The sequence below is a fragment of the Jaculus jaculus genome, chromosome 7 (genome assembly GCF_020740685.1).
Source record: "Jaculus jaculus isolate mJacJac1 chromosome 7, mJacJac1.mat.Y.cur, whole genome shotgun sequence".
Lineage (NCBI taxonomy): Eukaryota > Metazoa > Chordata > Mammalia > Rodentia > Dipodidae > Jaculus > Jaculus jaculus.
Genome location: NC_059108.1, coordinates 25,204,038 through 25,225,928, shown reverse-complemented (window position 1 = coordinate 25,225,928; position 21,891 = coordinate 25,204,038). Strand labels below are relative to the sequence as shown.

The 21,891-nt window shown below is 41.5% G+C and overlaps 1 protein-coding gene across 1 annotated transcript in view; it reads left to right on the top strand.

Moving 5' to 3' along the window:
* Positions 1 to 21,891, top strand: part of Setdb2 (SET domain bifurcated histone lysine methyltransferase 2) — a 59,682-nt gene that overhangs the window by 2,686 nt on the left and 35,105 nt on the right. The window contains exons 2-4 of the mRNA XM_045154552.1: positions 3,028 to 3,400; positions 16,835 to 16,960; positions 17,857 to 17,922. Of these exons, the coding sequence (XP_045010487.1) occupies positions 3,385 to 3,400; positions 16,835 to 16,960; positions 17,857 to 17,922 (208 nt within the window). The 5' untranslated portion in view covers positions 3,028 to 3,384. The remainder of the gene's footprint in view (positions 1 to 3,027; positions 3,401 to 16,834; positions 16,961 to 17,856; positions 17,923 to 21,891) is intronic.

Sequence of the window (21,891 nt, the reverse complement as noted above, 5' to 3'; positions counted from 1 at the left end):
CCCTCTCTCTCTCTCCCTCTCTCTCTCTCTCTCTCTCTCTCTCTCTCTCTCTCTCTCTGCCTCTTTATCTCTGTCACTCTCAAATAAATAAAAAAATATTTTAAATTTAAAAAAGAACTACAATCTGGAGTTGTGAATGTGGCTTAGTTGGTAAAGTGCTTGCCTAGCAAGCCCTGGGTTTGACCCCTAGCACCATATAAATTTGCTATGATAGCACGTGCCTGTAATCCAGCAACACTCAGGAGATAGAGGCAAGAGAATCAGAAGTTAAGGTCCTTCTCAGCTTCATAGCATGTTCAGGGCTAGCCTGGGGTACTTCAAACTGTCTCAAAAACAAAACAGCAGTGCTGGAGAGATGGCCCCACAGCTAAAGGCACTTGTCTGCAGAGCCTGACGGCCTGGGTTTGATTCCGCAGTACCCATGTAGAGCCAGATGCACAAAGTAGCACATGTGTCTGGAGTTTGCAGTGGCAGGAGGCCCTGGTATACCCATTCTTTCTCTGTCTCTCTCAAATAAATAAAATATTTTTAAAATATTTTTGTTTGTTTTTATTTATTTGAGATTGACAGAAAGAGGCAGAGAGAGAACGAAATGGCCGTGCCAGGGCCTCCAGCCACTGCAAATGAACTCCAAACGCATGCACCCCCTTGTGCATCTGGCTAGCATGTGTCCTGGGGAATGGATTGAACTGGAGTCCTTAGGCTAAGCCGTCTCTCCAGCCCATCAAATAAATAAAATATTTTTAAAAACAAAATAGTACTGTATTCTACTTGGCAGTCAGTGGGCTAGTGTCTTTTTTTGTTCTCAGTAATCTCTTGGTCCTTATTGCCTTATCTATATTCTATTTCTTCATTCTGTTTCCTCCTATTTCTTTATTTTGCATTCTCTGTGAATTACTATCATTTAGTAGCTTTTCATGTGAGTCTGTTCTATTATTGTCATGTGTAGTTTATTTGGCAACTGTTTATATCCAAAATATCCAGTAAGTTATTTTTCAAAATTGCATATTACATGGGTGAGATTTAGCCTTTTCACTATATCAGATGTAATCAGATTTGTTTTATATGTGCATATTTTTAATTATCTTTGTTTATGATGTGTTTAATCACATGGGTATGCACATGCCACCCACACATGTGGAGATAGAGGACAACCTTGGGTTGGTTCTGGCCTCCCACCCTGTTGAGGCAGGGTCTCTTGTCCAGGAATTCTCTTTTCTGTAACTTTCATCTCATCATATGAGGCTGAGATCACATATGCTTATCACTGCATCCAACTTTTACTTGGCTTATGGGGATTTAAACTCAGGTTGTCATACTTGGCAGAAGTGCTTTTACCCGCTGAGTGATTTCTCCAACCCTACAGTTGTTTTAGAATTGTTTTCAGGAGTCTATTTAATTCTTTTAAACATAAGCTCCTCAAATTGGTGGGCTCATTAGGTCTCACTTTCATGGTGTTTGAGGGCTCATATGTCATCTGGGAGGTTTCCTTTCATCCTTTTGTGTTATGGCTGGTATTTCATCATCTTTGCAGCTTTTTATGTTTGCTTTCATCGTAGAGGCCTCACAGAACTCCCTCCATTGAGAGATCCCTTTTACCATTCAACATCACTATATGTTTTTAATGTCTTTTAATATTCCTATGGGTTTAATGTGGAAGTGACTAAAAAATTTACTACAAATTGACTAACATCTTTATAATTCAAAATTCAAATTCTTTATCCTTTTTTGATCTGTTAGTGTCAGCATTAGATAATGTATCCTAAGAAAATAATCAGAGCCATGCATGAAATCCTTATTCCAGCATTATTTATTGCATTGAAAAATAACTATTTAAAAAGTTAAATACCTGACAGAAAGTTTTATTACTAGTTTATTAAAATTGTTAAAATCTTCAATGTATTTTAATGTATGTATTATTGACCAAAGTATATTATATAGTCATTTAGCCATATAAAATTATTAGTGGTGGGGGAAAGAATAAGAGAGTATGAAAAGAATATACACCAAAATCCAAATTTTGTTTTTAAATTATATACTGAGTATAATTGCCAGCATTTATTTATTGAATTTTTCCCATGTGTCAGACACTAAATGACATTTTTATCCTTACAACAACCTATAAAGCAAGTAGCATTATTATTCCTATTTTAAAAGTTTATATAATGGGGCTGGAGAAATGTCTCAGCATTTAAAGGTGCTTGCTTACAAAGCCTAAGGCCTGGGTTCAATTCTTTAGAGCTCACATAAAGCCAAATGCACAGAGTGGTGGTTGCATTTGGAGTTCATTTGTAGTGGCAGGAAGTCCTTGTGTGCCTATAGTCTGTGTCTCCCTCCCTCCCTCCCTCCCTCCCTCCCTCTCCCTCTCCCTCTCCCCCTCCCCCCCCCCTCTCTCTCTCTCTCTGTCCCCCTCTCTCTCTCTCTCTCTCTCTCTCTCTCTCTCTCTCTCTCTCAAATGAATAATAATTTTGTTTTTTTGTTTTGTTTTTCGAGGTAGGGTCTCACTCTCGCTCAGGCTGACCTGGAATTCACTATGTAGTCTCAGGTTGGCCTCGAACTCTTGGCATCCTCCTACCTCTGCCTCCTGAGTGCTAGGATTAAAGGAATGTACCACCATGCCCGGCTTCAAATGAATAATATTTTTTAAAAAGTTTTTACAGCTGGATGTAGTGGTGACACATGCCTTTAATCCCAGCACTTGGGAGGCAGAGGTAGGATTGCCATGAGTTCAAGGCCACCCTGAGATTACATAGTGAATTCCAGGTTAGCCTAGGCTACAGCAAGACCCTACCTCAAAAACAATTTTTATAAAGCACTTATAAAAGGGGATAGCTTATGAATACTGTAATGTAAATGTTAAATACAGACAATAGGGTTATGAGAAGTTCTTGGTAACTTTCCTAGTTTTGATATTTTATACATTTTTCCAGTTGATGTATATTCTTTTTGTAATAGTTTGTGCTTTTTAAATTTTTTTCCTTGTATATTTTGTTCTTTAAAAATATGTATCATTTGTTTTCTCTATAGACTATTTAATGCATTTGTGGATCAAAAAAATGGAGTTGGTTTTTATTTTAATGAAGACATTGTCAGCAATCCTGATACAGCTATCAATATTCACTTTGGAAGATGCATGTGCCTGATTTTTGGTTGGATGAGTTGTCAGTTCTGAAAGTTTCTTCAGTCACAGTTTCTATTTGAAAACTCAAATATCAAAGAATATTGGATTTAGAATGACATAATGAAGATATATTTTGTCTGAAGACTACAGATTTCATAGAGACCACAGCTGGATTCCAACTAATACTGTCCAAAGTGTTTCATATTCTATCTTTTGATAAACCAAATTTTAAAGAATTTTATATTTTTAAATAACACCAGAAGATGGGAGAAAAAAATGGTAGGTCAAAGAACACATTGTTACCTTATATTTAAACATTTATAGACAATTTAAGTTGAATTGTGAAATTTTCAAAGATTTTCATTTTATGTGACTTCTGAATTAGAAGGAATTCAAAACTTCATGTAGGTACTAGTTTGGGCTGTCTATAATAATTAATTGCCAATTGCTAATCTCAAATTTTTCTTTTAATGTACTTTTTAATTTGGTTTGGTTTAGAGTGTTTTATATTGTGGGGGTTATTTTTGTTTGTTTGTTTTGTGTGCATGTGTGTGTGAGAGAGAGACAGACAGACAGACAGGATCTTACTACATAGCTAAGGCAGGACCAGAACTTTTCAGGTAGGCTGGCTGGCCACAGCTTTTGGGAGCTGTCTGCCTCACCCTTCCAGATTTTATACTGCCATGCACGGCTTCCTCCTCTTTTCTTTTTAGATGTTTTTCGGTTTTACAGAAAAAAATAGAATAGTTCAACGTTCCCAATACACAGTTTCAATATGATTGTGCCATCTTTCATGAGGATGGTACATGTGCAATTACCGAGCCAATTAATTGAACCACAGTGAGCAATATTATTATTAACTAAACTAGTTTATTCACAATTCCTCAGAGATTACAGTCATTTCCATCCACAGTTAGAATACCATATTACTTTCAGTTTTCTGTCTGCTTAAGCTCCTCTTGGCTGCAACAGTTACTTAGGCTTGTTGATGTTTTTGAGGTTTCATATCCTAATATTTTGTAGGGCGCCTCTGTTAGGATTACTGTCTAGTGTTTTTCTCATGACTAGACTGGGGGTGTGGACTTTGAGGAGTAAATTCTTAGAGGTAAAGTGTCATTTTCACATTATACCAAAAGGAAGCTTGCTGTGAACATGATTCCTTATTGTTCATAAGGAGTGTGGTCACCTGGCTCATGTACACTGGAATCAGATTTATTACTGTGAATTTACTCCTCACCCTCCCACCTTTGTTTTTGGTTTTTGAAGCAGAGTCTCACTATGTAGCTCGGGCTGGCCTCAAACCTGTGATTCCATGTGCTAGGATTACATGATAGCACCATCATACCTGAACCACTGCTGTACGGTGTGGAAATAAATCATTGTGTGCAACCTGCTTGAAGTCAGGATTCATGCTCCCTCATCCTGGATAGCAGAATAACTACAAACACATCTGTGGGATTTTACGGTTACTGTCATTATTTCTCCTAATGTTAGTTTGAATTCAATCCTGTCAGGTAGGTTTTTTTATTATTTTTATTTATTTAGTTGAGGAAGACACAGAGAGAAAGAGGCAAATAGAGAGAGAGAATGGGCATGCCAGGGCCTCCAGCCACTGCAAATGAACTCCAGACACGTGCACCCCCTTGTACATCTGGCTAAGGTGGGTCCAGGAGAATTGAGCCTCGAACCAGTGTCCTTAGGCTTCACAGGCAAGCTCTTAACTGCTAAACCATCTCTCCAGCCCAATCCTGTCAGGTATTAAAACAGCAATTCCAGTTTGGTTTCCTAGCCCATTTGCTTGAAATAACATTTTCTATCCTTTCACCTTAAAGTAGCATGCTGTAATGGAGGGGTGAGTTTCTTGGAGGCAACAACCAGAAGGATCCTGCCTTTTAATCTGTTCTGCTAGTCTGGGCCTTTTGACTGAGCAGTTGAGGCTATTAATAGAGCTGTTATTGAGAGTTGTTTGTTAATTCCTCTTGTTCTTGATTTTGTAGCGTTTGGTAGTGGTGCTTTTTTCTTTCTATTCCTCGCGTACATTAACTATTTGTTCAAGCATCATTCATTCTTTCCTGTGGTCTCTTGAATATGCTTTTCCTTCTCTTCAGTCTAAAGGATTCACTCAAGTGTTTTCTGTAGAGTTGCCTTAATGGGCGTGTATTCCTTTAGCCTGTTTTTTATCATGGGAAGCTCTTTCTTTTTCACTTATGCCAGATAGGCTTGCTGGATATAATCGTTTTGGTTGTCTTTTCGGAGCTTGAAATGCATCATTCCAAGATCTTCTAGCTTTTAAAGTTTGTGTTGAGAAAGCTCGTTTTTCTGATGAAGTTGCCTTTGAAAGTGATTTAGTTGCTTCCCGCTTGCTGATTTCAATATATTTTCTTTCTTTTATTTATTTATTTGACAGAGAAAGAGGGAGAGAAAGAATGGGTGCACCAGGGCCTCTAGACGCTTGCACCCCCTTGTACGTCTGGCTAACATGAGTCCTGGGGAATTGAACTTGGGTCCTTTGGCTTTGCGAGCAAACACCTTAACTGCTAAGCCATCCCTCCAGCCAAATATATTTTCTTTGCATGTGTTTTTAGTAGTTTAATTATAATATCCTCTTGAGTTCTTATGCATATTAGCAAAGAACTGAGAATGTAGACCCAGAGGTTGTGAATTCTAACATTTATTCCAGCGAGAGTTAAGAGGAAACAAAGTAAGAACGCACCAATGCTAAAGTATTAGGGAGGGGTCGGGGAGACCAGTAAAATTTCCCTCACAGAGAGGTCTCTGTCAGTGAAAGAAGCCTTGGGAGAAGGGACTTAGGTTCTTACAAACGTGCCTCTGGCCCATTTATATGAATCAGACATACAATTACAATGAACCTCATCACCAGGCTCAGGTATGTAGAGGAGGACCTGACTGTCTGTTGAGCCCAAGAGGCTGGCCTAGGAGAGTCCAGCCCATGTGTGGGAAAAGTTTAGAAAGAAACACAAAGTTGATACTGAGGAGTTGCTGGTTCTAGTTCTGCTATGCTAGGCAGGAAGGATCCATGTTTCTGTGGACCAGTACCTAACTAACTACCTGTTGCAGTCAGGTTTGCATTGCTGGCAGAAATCACTTGACCAAGAGCAGCTTTGGGGGGAAAAAAGGATTATTTTGGCTTACAGACTAAGGGAAGCTCCACGATGGCAGGGGAAAATGATGCATGACCAGAGGGGTCAGCTTCATCCCTGGCCAACATAAGGTGAACAACAGAACAGGAGAGTGTGCCAAACACTTGCATGGGGAAACTGGTTATAACACCCATAAGCCCACCCCCAGCAATACACTACCTCCAGGAGGCTTTAATTTCCAGTTGCCATCAGCTGAGGAGACTAGCATTCAGAATACCCATTTTGTGGGACGCCTGAATCAAGCCACCACATTTTGCTCTGGCCCCCATAAACTGATAACCATATGTGATTTAAAGTGCAATGAATTTATCCAGCTGTAAAAGTCCTCATGGTTCAACCAGGCTTGGTAGCTCATGCCTTTAATCCTAGCACTTGGGAGGCAGAGATAGGAAGATCACCATAAGTTCAAGACCACCCTGAGACTGCATAGTGAATTTCAGGTCAAACTGAGCTAGAGTAAGACCCTACCCCCCAAAAAAACCAAACAAAAAAGTCCCCATGGTTTTTATCAATCCCAATGATCTTCAAACATTCCCATAGTGTTTTAACTGAGCCATAATGCCAGAAAATCCCCCAAAAAACTCATAGTGGCACAGAATAAACATTCACATTACAAAAGATGTCATTGGACATAGCAAAGAAATACTCAAGCAATACATTTCTTAAACAGGACTAATACCAAACTGTCACTCCAAGTCCAACAACTCTAGCCAGCAATGTCTCCAAGTCGGATAATTCTAACCAGCAACAAATCTCTGGAGTTCCAATTCCACCCCTCCAGCTAGGCCACTCACAGTCATGGAAAAACTTCATCTGGGGCTGGCAGCTTTCCTTAGCAGCCAGCTCATGGTCCCAGCATCTCCACTGCAACCCATGGTCCATCCTCATGGCACCATCAGGTCTCCATACAGGCATCCAGCAAACCTGCTTCACACTGCCCATGACCGTTTTCAAAACACAAGACCGGCCAGGCGTGGTGGCACACACCTTTAATTCCAGCACTCAATAGACAGAGGTAGGAGGATCACCATGAGTTCGAGGCCACCATGAAACTAAATAGTGAAATCCTGGTCACCCTAAGCTAGCTCGAGACCCTGCCTCGAAAAACAAAACAAAAAAATACAAGACCATGTTGCAAACTCAATGGCTGTCTCTTTCCTGCATTTCCTATACTGCACAGTACCAGGTAGGGTACCAGTTGGTTAATCCAGGTGTGTGGGAGTGGAGCGAATAAAGCCGACTTTGAAGAACAGGACATTCCTTGAGCACTCAGGCCCCTTCAAAAGAGTCTCATTCTTCCTGTTGCCCCAGTGCAGGTCAGCTGGCCCAATCTCAAAGGTCATAATCTCTCAGTTGCAGTTGTACAGGGATCAGTTCACCCAAAGATTTCATTTTTTTTCTGTGTAATATCCCTCTGCACATGCTAGTCTGTTTCTATGCAAAACAACCCCTCACAACTTCTCAGGGCACAGGCATAACAGCAGGCCTCTCATACAAACTGCTTCTAGCCCAGTCCAGACAAAGCTCCTTTTCACCCTCATAAGCCAAACTTCACAGTCCCTAGGTGTTACTGCATTCAGGTCTTGTAACTCTGACCAGAATATTCCATCAAGCTGTACTTAAAGCACTGCAAGGCAACTTTTAGGCCAAGGTTTCAAATCCTTCTACATTCCTCTTGAAAATCAGCTCTAAAAGGTCAAAGCCACACAGCCAGCTGTCTATCAGCAATGCCACTCTCAGTACCAACATTTCTGTTGCAGTCAGGTTCACATTGCTGGTAGCAATCACCCAACTAAACAGCTTGTGGGGAAAAAGAAAAAGAGGTTTATTTTGGCTTATAGGCTCAAGGAGGAAGCTCCATGATGGCAGGGGGAAACAAAGGCATAAGCAAAGGGTGGACATCACCCTCTGGTCAACATAAGGTGGACAACAAGAATAGGAGAGTGTGCCAAACACTGGAAAGGGGAATCCGGCTATAATACCCATAAGCCCACCCCCAACAATACACTGCTTCCGGGAGTCTTTAATTTCCAATTGCCATCACTTTATGGGAGACACCTGAATCAAACCACAACACCCTACCTCTCAAGGAAAAAGCTACCTTGCTCCTGATCCATATTATTATGAAGAGAAGATGTTTTTTTCTGGTCTTGTCTGTTTAGTGTTCTTAATGCCTCCTGTGTCTATTTACTGATTTCAAGGAGCTTTTTTCCTATGATTTTGTTGAAAATATTTTCTATGCTTTAGATTGAAATTCTTTTGTCTGTGCTCGGAATTCTTAATATCTTCATGGTGTCCCAAATGTCTTGAAATTTGCACTCATCCCTTTTTGAAGTGTTTTATTGATTCCTCTGTATCTATAGACAATAGACCATAATCACCTCCCACTACCGTCCCTTTCCCCCTCCCTAAGTCCCTCCTCCTCTGAATCTCTGCTTTTCCAACTAGTCTTCTATTTTTTTTAATTATTTTTATTTATTTATTTGAAAGTGACAGAGAGATAAAGAGGCAGATAGGGACAGAGAGAACAGGCGCGCCAGGGCCTCCACCCACTGCAAACGAACTCCATACGCATGCGCCCCCTTGTGCATCTGGCTAAGTGGGTCCTGGGGAATCAAGCCTCGAACCGGGGTCCTTAGGCTTCACAGGCAAGCGCTTAACTGCTAAGCCATCTCTCCAGCCCTACTCTTCTATTTTTATGTTATCATTACTCCTTCCTATTATGCAGGGCTTGTGTAGATAGTATCAGCCACTGTGAAAAAATGAATGCCATGGCCACTTTGTGTCTGGAAGACAGTATTGTGAAGTACTCCTCCCCTTCCTTTGAAATTCTTTCTGCCACCTCTTCACAGTGGTCCATGTGCCTTAAAGGATATAATAGAGTTGTCTCACTTAGTGCTGAGCACACAACTGTCACATCTCAGTTCTTTGGTGAGTTTTGCATCTCCCTAGGGGTCACCACCATCTGAAAAGATAAGCTTCTTTAACCAAAAGTGAGAGTAATATTAAAAGGAAGTGTCTCACTTTGGTGCAGCCTGACCTGTAATTCACTATGTAGTGACAGGGTGGCCTCAAACTCATGGTGATCCTCCTACCTCTGCCTACCAAGTGCTGGGATTAAAGGTATGTGCTGGGCTGGAAGATGGCTTAGTGGTTAAGACGTTTGCCTGCAAAGCCAAAGGATCCAGGTTCAATTCCCCAGGACCCATGTAAGCAAGATGCACAAGGCGGCACAAGCATCTGGAGTTCATTTGCAGTGGCTGAAGGCCCTGGTATGCCCGTTTTCTCTCCCTCCCTCCCTCCCTCTCCCTCTCTCTCCCTCCTGCCCGCGCTCATTCTCTCTCTCTCTCTCTCTCTCTCTCTCTCAGACAAATTAGTAAAAAAAAAAAAAAAATTTTTTTTTAAAGGTGTATGCCACCACACCTGGCCCCAGTTGGTACATTTGGCCTTGCTGTCTAGCAGTAAAGGTAAAGTAAAGGTAAAGTAAAGGTAGGATCCCTTGGTATTCCTGATGCTAGTCCATGAGGGAAAGGAAGCTATGGAATGCTGTCTAGAGGTGCCCAGTGTTAGAATCGCAGAGCTCCCGACCAGCCCCCTCTCCCTTACCTCCAGGCCAAAACTTAACAGGGACGCTTGCCAGCCTGGCCCCTTTCCCTTCTCACCAGCCCACGCCTCCACAACACCCCTTCTTCCACTAGGCAAGTAGCCACACCACCAGGGCATGGGCATAAAAGCCCAGATGTGCTTCTCCTCTCCTCTTCTTTTTCTGGCCTCCTTTCCTGAAGTAAGATGTGTATATCTCCATCTCTTACTATGTTTATCCCTCTCTCTAGCTCCCTCTCTAAATCTCTTCTGTCTCTGCCATAGGCTCTCATCTCCTTTCCTTTTTACATTTAGACCTTCTCCACCCCCACACACACACATACACGCTTGTTTCTAGGCTCACATCCGGCTCCCTCCCCTCTCCTGAGCCAGCACCAGTGATCTGTGCCAGCAGCAACCACCTCATGGCAGGTCAGTGGGGGGGTGAGGGGGGGACATGGTTCTCCCACCTTTCCTGCCCTTGCCTCTCCTCTCCTTACTCTGAGCTGCAAATAAACTCCCTGTTCTCCATAAGAGATGTGGTTTCACCTCTGGTTAGAAACCTGATTTCTTGGCTTCTCAGGTGGTCCCCATTGTTCTAGCTGTTGTCTTTCACCTGTCCTCGTTTCACACTGGGGCCCAATAATTCAGTTATTTTTAATGAGTTTACCTCATTTTTTTTGAACATTGATTATTTTGGCAGAACCATTCAGAAACGTAGCGCATTATGTGTAGTTGCCCTACCGTGCAATAGAACACTAGCAATGTCTCTTAACTATAACTTAGTGCCCAGTGTCCACCCTCTCCTCATCCTTCCTTCCCTCCTGCCCTGTGCCTCTGAGCTACATTATACATTATTTGTTTATTTATTTATGAGAGAGAAGGAAAGCAAGAGAGAGAATGGGCAAGCCAGGACCTCTAGCCATTGCAAATGAACTTCAGACACATGAACCACCTTGTGCGTCTGGCTTACATGGGTTCTGGGGAATCAAACCTGGGTCCTTAGGCTTCATAGGCAAGTGTCTTAACTGCTAAGCCATCTCTCCAGCTCAAAAAGCCAGTTACAAGTTTTTGACAATCCTTCCCATATATTGTCCACCTCTAATAAAAATAAACTTTAATCCCAGCACTCAGGAGGCAGAGACAGGGGGATTGCCATGAGTTTGAGGCTGGCCTGAGCTTACATAGTGAATTTCAGGTAAGCCTGAGCTAGAGTGAAACCCTGCTTCAAAACAAACAAAATAATAATAACAATAACAATAAAAATCAATAAATAAATTTCTTGCACAAGGTTCTGACTCCCATCCAGGAAGGAATGCTTAATAGTAACCACATGCCATCAACATTTACTTGCCTAAAGGCAGTATTTTTTTTTATTGAGTTTCCATAATTATAGATAATAAACCATGATAATTCCCTCCCCCTAACTTTCCCTTTCACAGCTCCACTCCATCATATCCTGTCCCCCTCTCAGTCTCCTATTTTGATGTCATCATCTTTTCCTCCTGTTACAATGGTCTTATGTAGGTAGTGCCAGGCCCTGTGAGGTCATGGATATCCAGGCCATTTTGTGTCTGGAAGAGTGTATTGTAAAGATCCCTGCCCTTCCTTTGGCTCTTATATTCTTTCCACCACCTCTTCTGCAATGGACCCTGAGCCTTAGAAGATGTAATAAGAGATGTTTCAGTGCTGAGCACTCCTCTATCACTTCTTCTCTGCACTATGGTGCTTTTGAGTCATCCCAAAGTCACTGCCATCTGAAAAGAGAATGTTCTGTAACCGCAAGTGAGAGTAACATTAAGAGTGCTTACCAAGCAGTTTGGTGAGTACAATACATGCATGTAGCAAGACACCAGCAGGCATTACATCCCCAGGTCTCATGGCTTCCTCCTTCATAGGTTTTCAGTATCAGGGATGTATTTCCTCCCATGGAGCAGGCCTCTAGTCCAATTAGAGAATAGTTGATTTTCCCCATAACAGATATGCCACCATTGCACCTGTGGGTTCATTTGGCCTAGCTGGCCAAACGTAAGGCTTGCAGTGTCCCTTGTTGTTTATCTCCACTGATGACTTCTCTCTCCCATTGAACTGCATGCAGTGTATCTTTTTCCAGCTTTCTGTCAGCTAGTTTACACAGAGGAAGTTTTCAACTCAGCTCCAATAAGATTTCTCAGTGACCTTGCAGCCCAAGCATGTGGAATAGATGGCCCCCAATATATTTACAATGTTTTATTAGTTTGTAGTTTAGATCTACAGCCACCTGGCTGGAGGAGGTGTAACTGGATAGATCAATTTTTAAAAAATTTTTTTATTCTTTTTTTTAAAATTTATTTGAGAGCGACAGACACAGAGAGAAAGACAGATAGAGGGAGAGAAAGAGAGAATGGGTGTGCCAGGGCTTCCAGCCACTGCAAACGAACTCCAGATGCGTGCACCCCCTTGTGCATCTGGCTAACATGGGTCCTGGGGAATTAAGCCTTGAACCGGGGTCCTTAGGCTTCACAGGCAAGCACTTAACCGCTAAGCCATCTCTCCAGCCCATGGATAGATCAATTTTGATTAACCCTCCCTCCATCCTGCGTTTACTCTGTCTCTTCCCCTGACCTCATTAGGTGCCTTTCCACCTGCAGCAATCTGTTCTTCTACTTACATATATACGATACCATCCCCTAAAGCCCCCCCCCCTCCTCCCTCCCTTATAGCCTTTTTCTAGTTTACTTGCCTCTGCTACTGAGTTTTATTCCAACTCATACAAGTGCAAACATTTGTAGCCAGGATCCACACATGAGAGAGAACAGGTGGCACTTGGCTTTCTGGGCTTGGGTTACCTTACTAAGTATAATCTTTTCCAGATCCATCCATTTCCCTGCACATTTCATAGTTTCATTTTTTTTTACTGCTAAATAGAACTCCATTGTATAAATGCACCACACCTTCATTCTCCACTCATCAGTTGTTGGATATCTAGGCTGGTTTCATTTTCTAGCTATTGTGAATAGAGCAGCAATAAACATGGATGTTCAAGAATCTCTAAGGTATATTTATGCCTAGGAGTGGTATAGCTAGGTCATATGGTAAATCTGTTTTTAGCTGTCTCAGGAACCTCCACACTGATTTCCATAGTGGTTGTACCAGATTACATTCCCACCAACAGTGTAGAAGGGTTCCTCTTTTTCTGCATCCAGATTTATTGTCATTTGCTTTCTTGATGATAGCCATTCTGACAGGAGTAAAATGGAATCTCAAACTAGTTTAAATTTACATTTCCCTGATGGCTAAGGATGTAGAACATTTTTTTTCAGATTTTTATATGCCATCTGTACTTCTTTTAAGAACTCTCTATTTAGTTCTATAGCCCATTTTTTAATTGGGTTGTTTGATTTCTCATTATTGAGGGTTTTTTTTGTTTTTGTTTTTTTTAGTTTTTTGTATATCCTCGATATGTATAGCAAACATTTTCTCACATTCTGTAGATTGCCTCTTTTGCCTGTTTGCTCTGTTCACAGTGTCCTTTGCTGTACAAAAGCTTTGTGATTTCATGAGGTTCCAGTGGTTGATTAATGTTTTTATTTCCTGAGCCACTAGGGTTATATTCAGAAAGTCGTTGCCTATATCAATATGTTGAAGGTTTTCCCCTACTCTTTCACCTAGCAATTTCAGAGTTTCGGGTCTGATATTAAGATCTTTGAGCTGGGCGTGGTGGCGCATGTCTTTAATCCCAGTACTCAGGAGGCAGAGATAGAAGGATCACTGTGAGTTTGAGGCCACCCTGAGACTACATAGTGAATTCCAGGTCAGCCCGGGATAGAGAAGACCTTACCTCAAAAAAAAAAAAAAAATTATTATTTTGACCCATTTGAACTTCTTTCTTGTGCATGGAGAGAGGTGAGGATCTATTTTCATCCTTCTACATATATATATCCATTTTTCCCAGCACCATTTGTTGAAGAGGCTCTCTTTTCTCCAGTGAATACTGTTTTTGGCATTTTTGTTGAAGATTAGATAGCTGTAGCTTCCTGGACTTAAGTCTGGGTCCTCTGTTCTGGTAAAAGCAATAAGTGAAGCCGGGTGTGGTGGCACACGCCTTTAATTCCAGCACTCAGAAGGTAGAGGTAGGAGGATTGCCATGAGTTTGAGGACAACCCTGAGACTACATAGTGAATTCCAGGTTAGCCTGAGCTAGAGTAAGACTCTACCTCATAAAACAAACAAAAAATAGTAAATGTTGTTATTAGTGAAAGCTTAATGATTTTAGGGAACCCTGGGAAAGGCTGTTTCACAAAATATCTTCTGCACTGAAATGATCTGATTGATCTTTAAAATTCTACCATTGAAGATGAATTCATTTTTTTAAAGACTGTATTCTGTTATCTGCAGAAATCACTTGTCACATGCCTGTCAGCTCATGGAGATAGAAGCTCTTGTTATGGCTGTGTTAATGTTTTGAGACAGTGTCCTCTGTATCCTAGGCTGGCCTAGAACTCCCTTACTAGCCAAGGATGACCTTAAACTTTTGATCCTCCTGCCTCCATCTTCTGAGTGCTGGCGTTACAGGTATGTGGCACCGTGGGCCCGTTTGTGCAATTCTGAGGATTGAATTCAGGGTTTTCATGTATGCTAGCCAGCACTCTGCCAGTGACACTACATCCCAGTCTCCTGCTAGCTCTATTTTATAGATATGATCACTCAGTTAATGTGTGGAGGTGTTGGAATTCAAGTACAAATAGATGTGAATAAAGCCTGTTTTGTTACTGACTACTCCAGTTCTTCCCTTGACTGGTAGAGGAAACCTCCCGAGTTTCTCATTTCAGATGAGCTAGTTCCTTTTCATTGTATTCATCCTTTGCATGTTGATTTCCTAGCAGAGACTCTTGTTCTAAATGTTCTCTGAAATGAGTCACATCTACTTTGTGGATTAAGCAAGCATCTGTACACGATGGGCTCCAAAGTTTGTATGTCTGTAACAGATCTTACTCTGGAGCCTGTATTCCCCCAGTGTACAACAGTGAGCCTCTCTGAATTTCCCATTAGTCCTTCTGCCTTTATGCTCTGCCTCAATGAGGTAACATTGCAATCCATACAGTTGCTTGAGACTGAAAGATGGAAATCATTAAGTCCTTCCGCTATCACATGATGGATCTTTTGAAGATGAGTTCTTACTGTAATAGCCCAAGCTGGCCTCAAATGTGAGATTCTTCTGCCTCAGCCGCCTCCGCCTCCAGAGCTCTGGGCTTGCAGGAACGATGTTTGGCTTTTAACTGATCCTAAGACTGTCTAATCACAGCATAAGATGCTTACATCTTTTAAGTAACCTTCCACATAAGAGTAAAGTTGTCTAACATGACACATACATAAACCATGTCTTTCATCTCAAATTTGTCATCTAAAGTTTTGTCCTTTCACATTGCTTTTGTTTTGAATCTTAAAACCTTGTCTGAGATATACTATGGGGAATTAAAAGTAGGCTTCATCTTGTAGAGTACATATCAGGCCAGTGTGAGCAGAGAAACAGTACCCCTCCTGAGGCCACATGGCAGCCACCTTAATTAAACAGAGATGTGCTTTGGGGAAGGTGACTTTCCCAGAAGGAGTTAGGACTCAGAGGACTAAGCCTTTTATGAAGCTTCTGCCTCTATTGCTAAGCTTCAAGGTTTAGGGCTTATGGCTTTTTTGTTTTGTTTTTTGTTTTTTGTGGGGTTTTTTTTTTGTTGTTGTTGTTTTGAGGTAGGGTTTCACTCTAGCCCAGGCTGACCTACAACTCACTCTACAGTCCCAGGCTGGCCTCTAACTCATAGCAGTCCTTCTACCTTTTGCCTCCTGAGTGCTGGGATTGAAGGCATGTGCAGCCACACCCAGCTAATTATTTTAAATATAGTGTAATTGTCAGACTTTGTTTTGATAATTTTAATTGCCTTTCTTGTATTTTTTTTCATCTTTAAAGGATTCTTTCTCTATAAAGTTTTTGACTAAGATATTAGCTTGCTGGACATCAGAAATTGTGCCTCCTAATTTATATAAGTTTACTTGAAAAAACTTTATTGTATGTTTTAAAATATTTCTATTTATTTGCATGCAGCAAGAGAGAATGGACATGCCAAGGCCTTTTGCCACTGCAAATGAACTCCAGATGCATGTGCCACTTTGTGCATCTGACTTGATGTAAAGTTAATCATAAAGACTTAAAAGTATTATTGGTGGACGTTTGGTTATTTCAACAGTCAGTGAAATGCTTCATTCTGAAACCATACTGAGAGGTTATATCCTGGGAATTTAAAAAATGCATGTAGTGTGCATGCATACACCACTATACACATGCACACACATGCATTTAGCAATAAAGAATCTTTAAACATATAGCCACTACCATTCCAGCCCCAAGCTGCCCTTCTTGTTTTCCAGTAAAGAAATAGTGTCGTTGAAGTCTTCGATATATGTTTAGTTAGGAGAAATAGGTGAGGCACTTGGGTCCTGTTTATTGTTTGTAGGTCTTTTTAAGGAAATATGACTATATCTCCCTCCCCCCAAAAAATACAAAACAGACTAATTGAATTAGTTTTTCTCTTTTTAAATATTATTTATTTATTTATTTATTTATTTGACAGTGGGGGAGAGAGGCAGATAGAGAGAATGGGCACACCAGGATCTCCAGCCACTGCAAACAATCTCCAGATGCATGTGCCACCTTGTATATCTGGCTTACATTGGCAATGGGGAATTGACTGTGGGTCTTTATAAGGTTTTGCAGGCTAAGCCATCTCTCTAGCCCAGTTTTTCTTTCTTTCTTTTTGTTTTTAGAAGCCAACTCATCATTTCTCTTCCTTGTAACTCTCCCAAAGGAAAAAAAAAAAGGGGTTACAGCAAAGCAAAATGAATCTTATTTTTTTTTTAGAAACCAAGTAGGCTTTTATGTAATTTGAGCCTTCAGGAAATTAGTCTACTTCTATTGAACTCTGAGGTCATTCACTTTTAGGTAATGCAAAGACTTTCTGGATGGAGCTGGAAGGCAATGGAGAAGTGGACTTGGTATTTCAAAAAGCACAAGATGTGTTGCAATCACTGAAACAGAAAATAAAAGATGGGTCTGCCACAAATAAAGGTATGAAAATGGAAAAACTTTCAATGTACTGCATATTAAGTATTATATATTGGAGACATAGTTAAAATTCTGTTGTCTTAATAAAAGTTGAAACAATTTCTTGTGTTTTCTAAGAACATACTGATTTCATTTGCCTTTTGAGCCTTACTTCTACAAACTTGGTTTATCATAACATTAATATCTTATAAAAGTAGGTAAAACTGATTATTATAAATAATCTAAATATTTTTATCTCAAGCTACTTTTCCTTTTCTTAGAGACAAGGTCTCACTACATTGGCCAGATTGACCCAGAACCCTTTGGTTCAAGCAGTCTTCTTTTTTCACCCTTAGAAAAGATTGCTTTTGTCATCCCTGTTTTACCCTTTTAATTTTTATACCTTTGTGCCTTTGGAGGTGGAGGGAAGGATGTTACAGGAATCCCAGAGCTTTCTACCCATCCCTCTCTTCCCACTTGGCCATGCCTAGGCTAGGCCTGGATTCTGGAACCACTTCCTGTTAAGATAGTTGAGGGCAGCACACTTTTAAGACCAGCACTCAAGAGGCAGAGGTAGGAGGATCGCCACAAGTTCGAGGCCACCCTGAGACTACATAGTGAATTCCAGGTCAACCTGGGCTAGAGTGAGACCCTACTTCGAAAAACCAAAAGAAATTTTAAAAAAGAGGGGGGAGTGTTGCTTTTTCTTTTAGTGTTCCTTGTCAGTCTTGCATGAGTCAAACATATGTAGCATTAAATCCAGTTTTTGCATTTTTAGCTGAATGACCTAGAATAAACAGCTTAACTTGCCAGTCTGGTTCTTGGTTTCTAATGCAGGTGATCCTCTGAACCTCTCTGGTATTGTGAAGATTTAGTATAAATTATAATTGCTTTTATTCCTTTTTTCCCCCCCTTAACAGAATATATCCAAGCAATGATTCTAGTGAATGAAGCAACTGTGAATAACAGTTTACTGTTGGTAAAAGGTAAGTGCATTCTTAGCTTAATTCTTATATTCCCTAGTATTTTCTTCCACCGTTGTATATCAGGTTAATTAAAGATAATTTGAAGTGACATGTAAGATCCACATGACTAAGTTATGTAAACCACAGTTTTCTCTATTGGATGACAAGTTCTACCTATCCAATTACAGAGAATGCACTCCCTACCAGGGATTACTGCCTGGTGACTGGCTTTGTCATCTTTGTTGGTGGGACAGTGAAGCAAGGTCTATAGGGTAGGATCAGTAGCCTAAATAACAAAACTCCAGGCTCTGGAGTTTTGGGGATATGGCCCCCTTAGAGCATATGGGTGCTTCCACCAACCTGAAGGCTCACTAACCTCCATTACTTCGGGGTTCTATGGAGCTCTCATTACATAGGCATGATTGAGTGAGTCATTGCCACCCCCCTCACCTTTGGGGCATGAGAGCAGAGGTGGTTCAGGCTGAACCTTACAAGCCTTTTAATTGCTCTCTGCTTTTCCTGATGGACCCACCATGCTGGAGCTCTCTAGAGATCCTAGTCACCAGTCATCTTATTAACATACAGAAGACACGTACATAACCCTGGAGATGCCCGTGGTGTTAGAAGCTTATAATAGAAACCGGGAATTAAGTACAAATAATATTAACAGAAAGTACTCCTTTCACTCAAAACTCAGAAAAGAACCAGAGTTCTCGAAATTCTTATCAGGAGCTCAGATACATGAAACATGTATTGATTGTTAGGTTTGTAAGGAAAATGTTAGAGGTGAGTTTGAAATGAAGAAGAAAATAGGAATCTCCACGGCAAAGATTTAGGCTTTATCAGAGGCGAGTTCCAAGGGGACACTCCACACTTCAGCACTGCTGGGACTCTGGACACGCGAAGTGCAGCGTAGCTTTTTGCTGAGGGCTTTTATCTACAAGTGGGATCATGCTGGCAGAAAGGGGGGGGGGGTGGAAGCAAACTTATGTCCTTTTTTTTTGGTTTTTCGAGGTAGGGTCTGACTCTGGCTCAGGCTGACCTGGAATTCACTATGTAGTCTCAGGGTGGCCTTGAACTCACGGTGATCCTCCTACCTCTGCCTCCCGAGTGCTGGGATTAAAGACATGCGCCACAACGCCCAGCTCTGTCTTTTGAGACTGTCAGCCTGATATCCATCTTCCCCGGATTATTAGTCACCAGGCTGCTTTCTCTTGAGATAGTGGGCAGTTGATGATCTCTGGTCACACTTAGGTCCAGGAGTTATCTGCCAAGTTCCCAAGAGCCACATGGAGAGATTTGTTGACCTTGCTAATTTTACTTCAATGTTACATATGTCATGGCTAGAAAAAGAAAGCTTGAAGGTATTTTATCAGTACCACCATCCCATAAATCTTAATCTATCACAACATAAATGTTGAATTTACATGAATTTACCAGATTTTATTTATATTGTTGGATTTTCTCAACTGATTTTACTAATTTTTGCTTTGCTGTCACAGTTTCAAACTTTAAAGCTTTCAAATCTCTGAAATAGTAGTCTAGCATAACCAGTATGTATGTGTGTTTTGCATGTTGCCACAGGTACATATGTGTATGCAGATATGCATGCATATGTGTGCACAGGCCAGGGACTACCTTGTATCAGTGTTTTTTTGGGCAGAGGTCCAAGAAGGAAAGACTGAGCAAGAAATGTGGATGTGATGAATCAAGATACTTCATTAATTGATCTCAAATTGAGGCAACTGTAGCTTTAAGAGGAGGGGACTGGAAAGGGAGCCTGCTGCCCAGATACTGGCATATGAGAACATGTAGCTTTAAGAGTGAAGAATGGAAAGGGAGAGAGAGCCATTGCTCAGGTGTGTGATGCTAGGGACTGGCCCTCTAGTGGGAAGGGGAACCTACAGTTTCTGTTGAGATGTTTACTACTGGTGCCCAGATGCCAGTGGCAGAGTTTCTGCTAGGGCCTCATGGCACATGGTGGGAGGGGGTCCAAGGGTACAGACTGTAGGTAGCTGTAGCCCAAGAAGGGAGTGGGCAAGAGAGAGTTTTGGGCCCAAGAATGGAGTGGACAAGAGAGGGAGGGAGAGAAAAATGCAGAGAAAGTACATATGTGAGCTAGAAATTAAGGGTGAACAGATCTGTGGGAGCTAGAGAGGAAGTAGGAAGATATAGGAAATATATATATACCTGTGGTGAAGGAGGATTAGCTTTTATGCTCCTTGGGGCAGGTGAAGGAGATGTGAGCTCAAGGAGCTAGGCTGTCTGGGCTCCTGTGAAAAGAGGGCTCTTTCAATATCCCAGTTTCTGAGACTGACACTTTGGATGTCATTCCCCAGCATCATGTACCTTTTTTGTTGTTTTTGTTTTTGTTTTTCGAGGTAGGGTCTCACTGTAGCCCAGGCTGACCTGGAATTCACTATGTAGTCTCAGGGTGGTCTCGAACTCACGGTGATCCTCCTACCTCTGCCTCCCAAGTGCTGGGATTAAAGGTGTGCACCACCATGCCCGGCCTTCATGTACCTTTTTTGAGGCAGGGTCTCTTACTGACCTGGAGCTAGCCAATTAGACTAGGCTGGCCAATGAGCCCCAAAGATTTTCCTGTCTCTGCCTCCACAGCATTGGGACTACAAGTTTGCAGCACTGCACCGGGCATTTTCATGTTGATTCTGGGTTTCAAACTCACATCTTTATACTTATGAGGCAAGTAGTTTTCTACTGAGCTGTCATCCCAGCCCCTCGTGTGTGTGTGTGTGTGTGTGTGTGTGTGTGTGTGTGTGTGTGTGTGTGTTTGTGTGTGTGTGTGTGTATTTTAATTTTTGTTTGTTTGAGAGAGAAAGATAGTAAGTATGGGCACACCAAGGCCTCTTACAACTGCAAATGAACTCCAGACATATGTGCCATTTTGTGCACCTGGCTTTACATGGGTACTAGAGAATTGAACCCAGGTCAACAGGCTTTTGCAAGCAAGCACTTTAACTGCTAAACCATCTGTCCAACCTATCCGCCAGTATATTTTAAAGAAACATGTTCCTCCCGCCACTACCACCCCAGTCAAAGCATTAATTTCAGTGCTAAAATATATACTTAGGAAGATGGGTTCTTTTGGGCTGGGAAGATGCCTTAGTGGATAAAGTACTTGCAGCTCAAGCTGGACTGTCTGGAAGCTATGGTGGGCTTCTGTAATCCCAGCACGCTGACGTCAAGGTGGGAGGGGAAGACATGTGCACCATGGAGCGCGGGTCCATATGAACACACTCAAATAAGAATACTAGGTTTTCCAAAATAATGCTTACAATTATGGAAGTTGTTGATAAAAAATTAATTAATTAATTTAGAAAAAAGAATATCGGGTTTTTGGGGGGGGACTGGAGAAATGGCTTAACGGTTTAAGGCATTTGCCTGCAAAGCTAAGGGATCCCAGCTCGACTCTCCAGGACCCACGTAAGCCAGATACACAAGGTGGCACATGCACCTAGAGTTCGTTTGCAATGGCTGGTGGCCCTGGCATGCCCATTCATTCTCTCTCTCCCTCCCTCCCTCCCTCCCTCTGCCTCTTTATCTCAAATAAATAAAATATATTTTTAAAAAAGAATATCAGGGTTTTCTGGGAGGTAGGTTTTTGAGGTAGGATCTCATTCTAATCTCAGGGTAGCCTGGAACTCACAGCGATCCTCCTACCTCTGCCTCCCAAAAGCTGGGATTAAAGGTTTATGCCACCATGGCTGGTTTAAGTATACCAATTTTTTTTAAAAATCAGTTCTTGAGTGGAGAGATAGTTTAGTGATTAAGGCACTTGCCTATGAAGCCTAAGGACCCAGGGTCAACTCCCCAATACACATATGAGCCAGATGCACAAGGTGGCATATGCATCTGCAGTTTGTTTGCAGTGGCTAGAGGCCCTGATGTGCCCATTCTCTCTCCTCTGACTGTCTGCCTCTTTCTCAAATAAATAACATATTTTTTAATCCAGTTCTTAGCAAAAATATT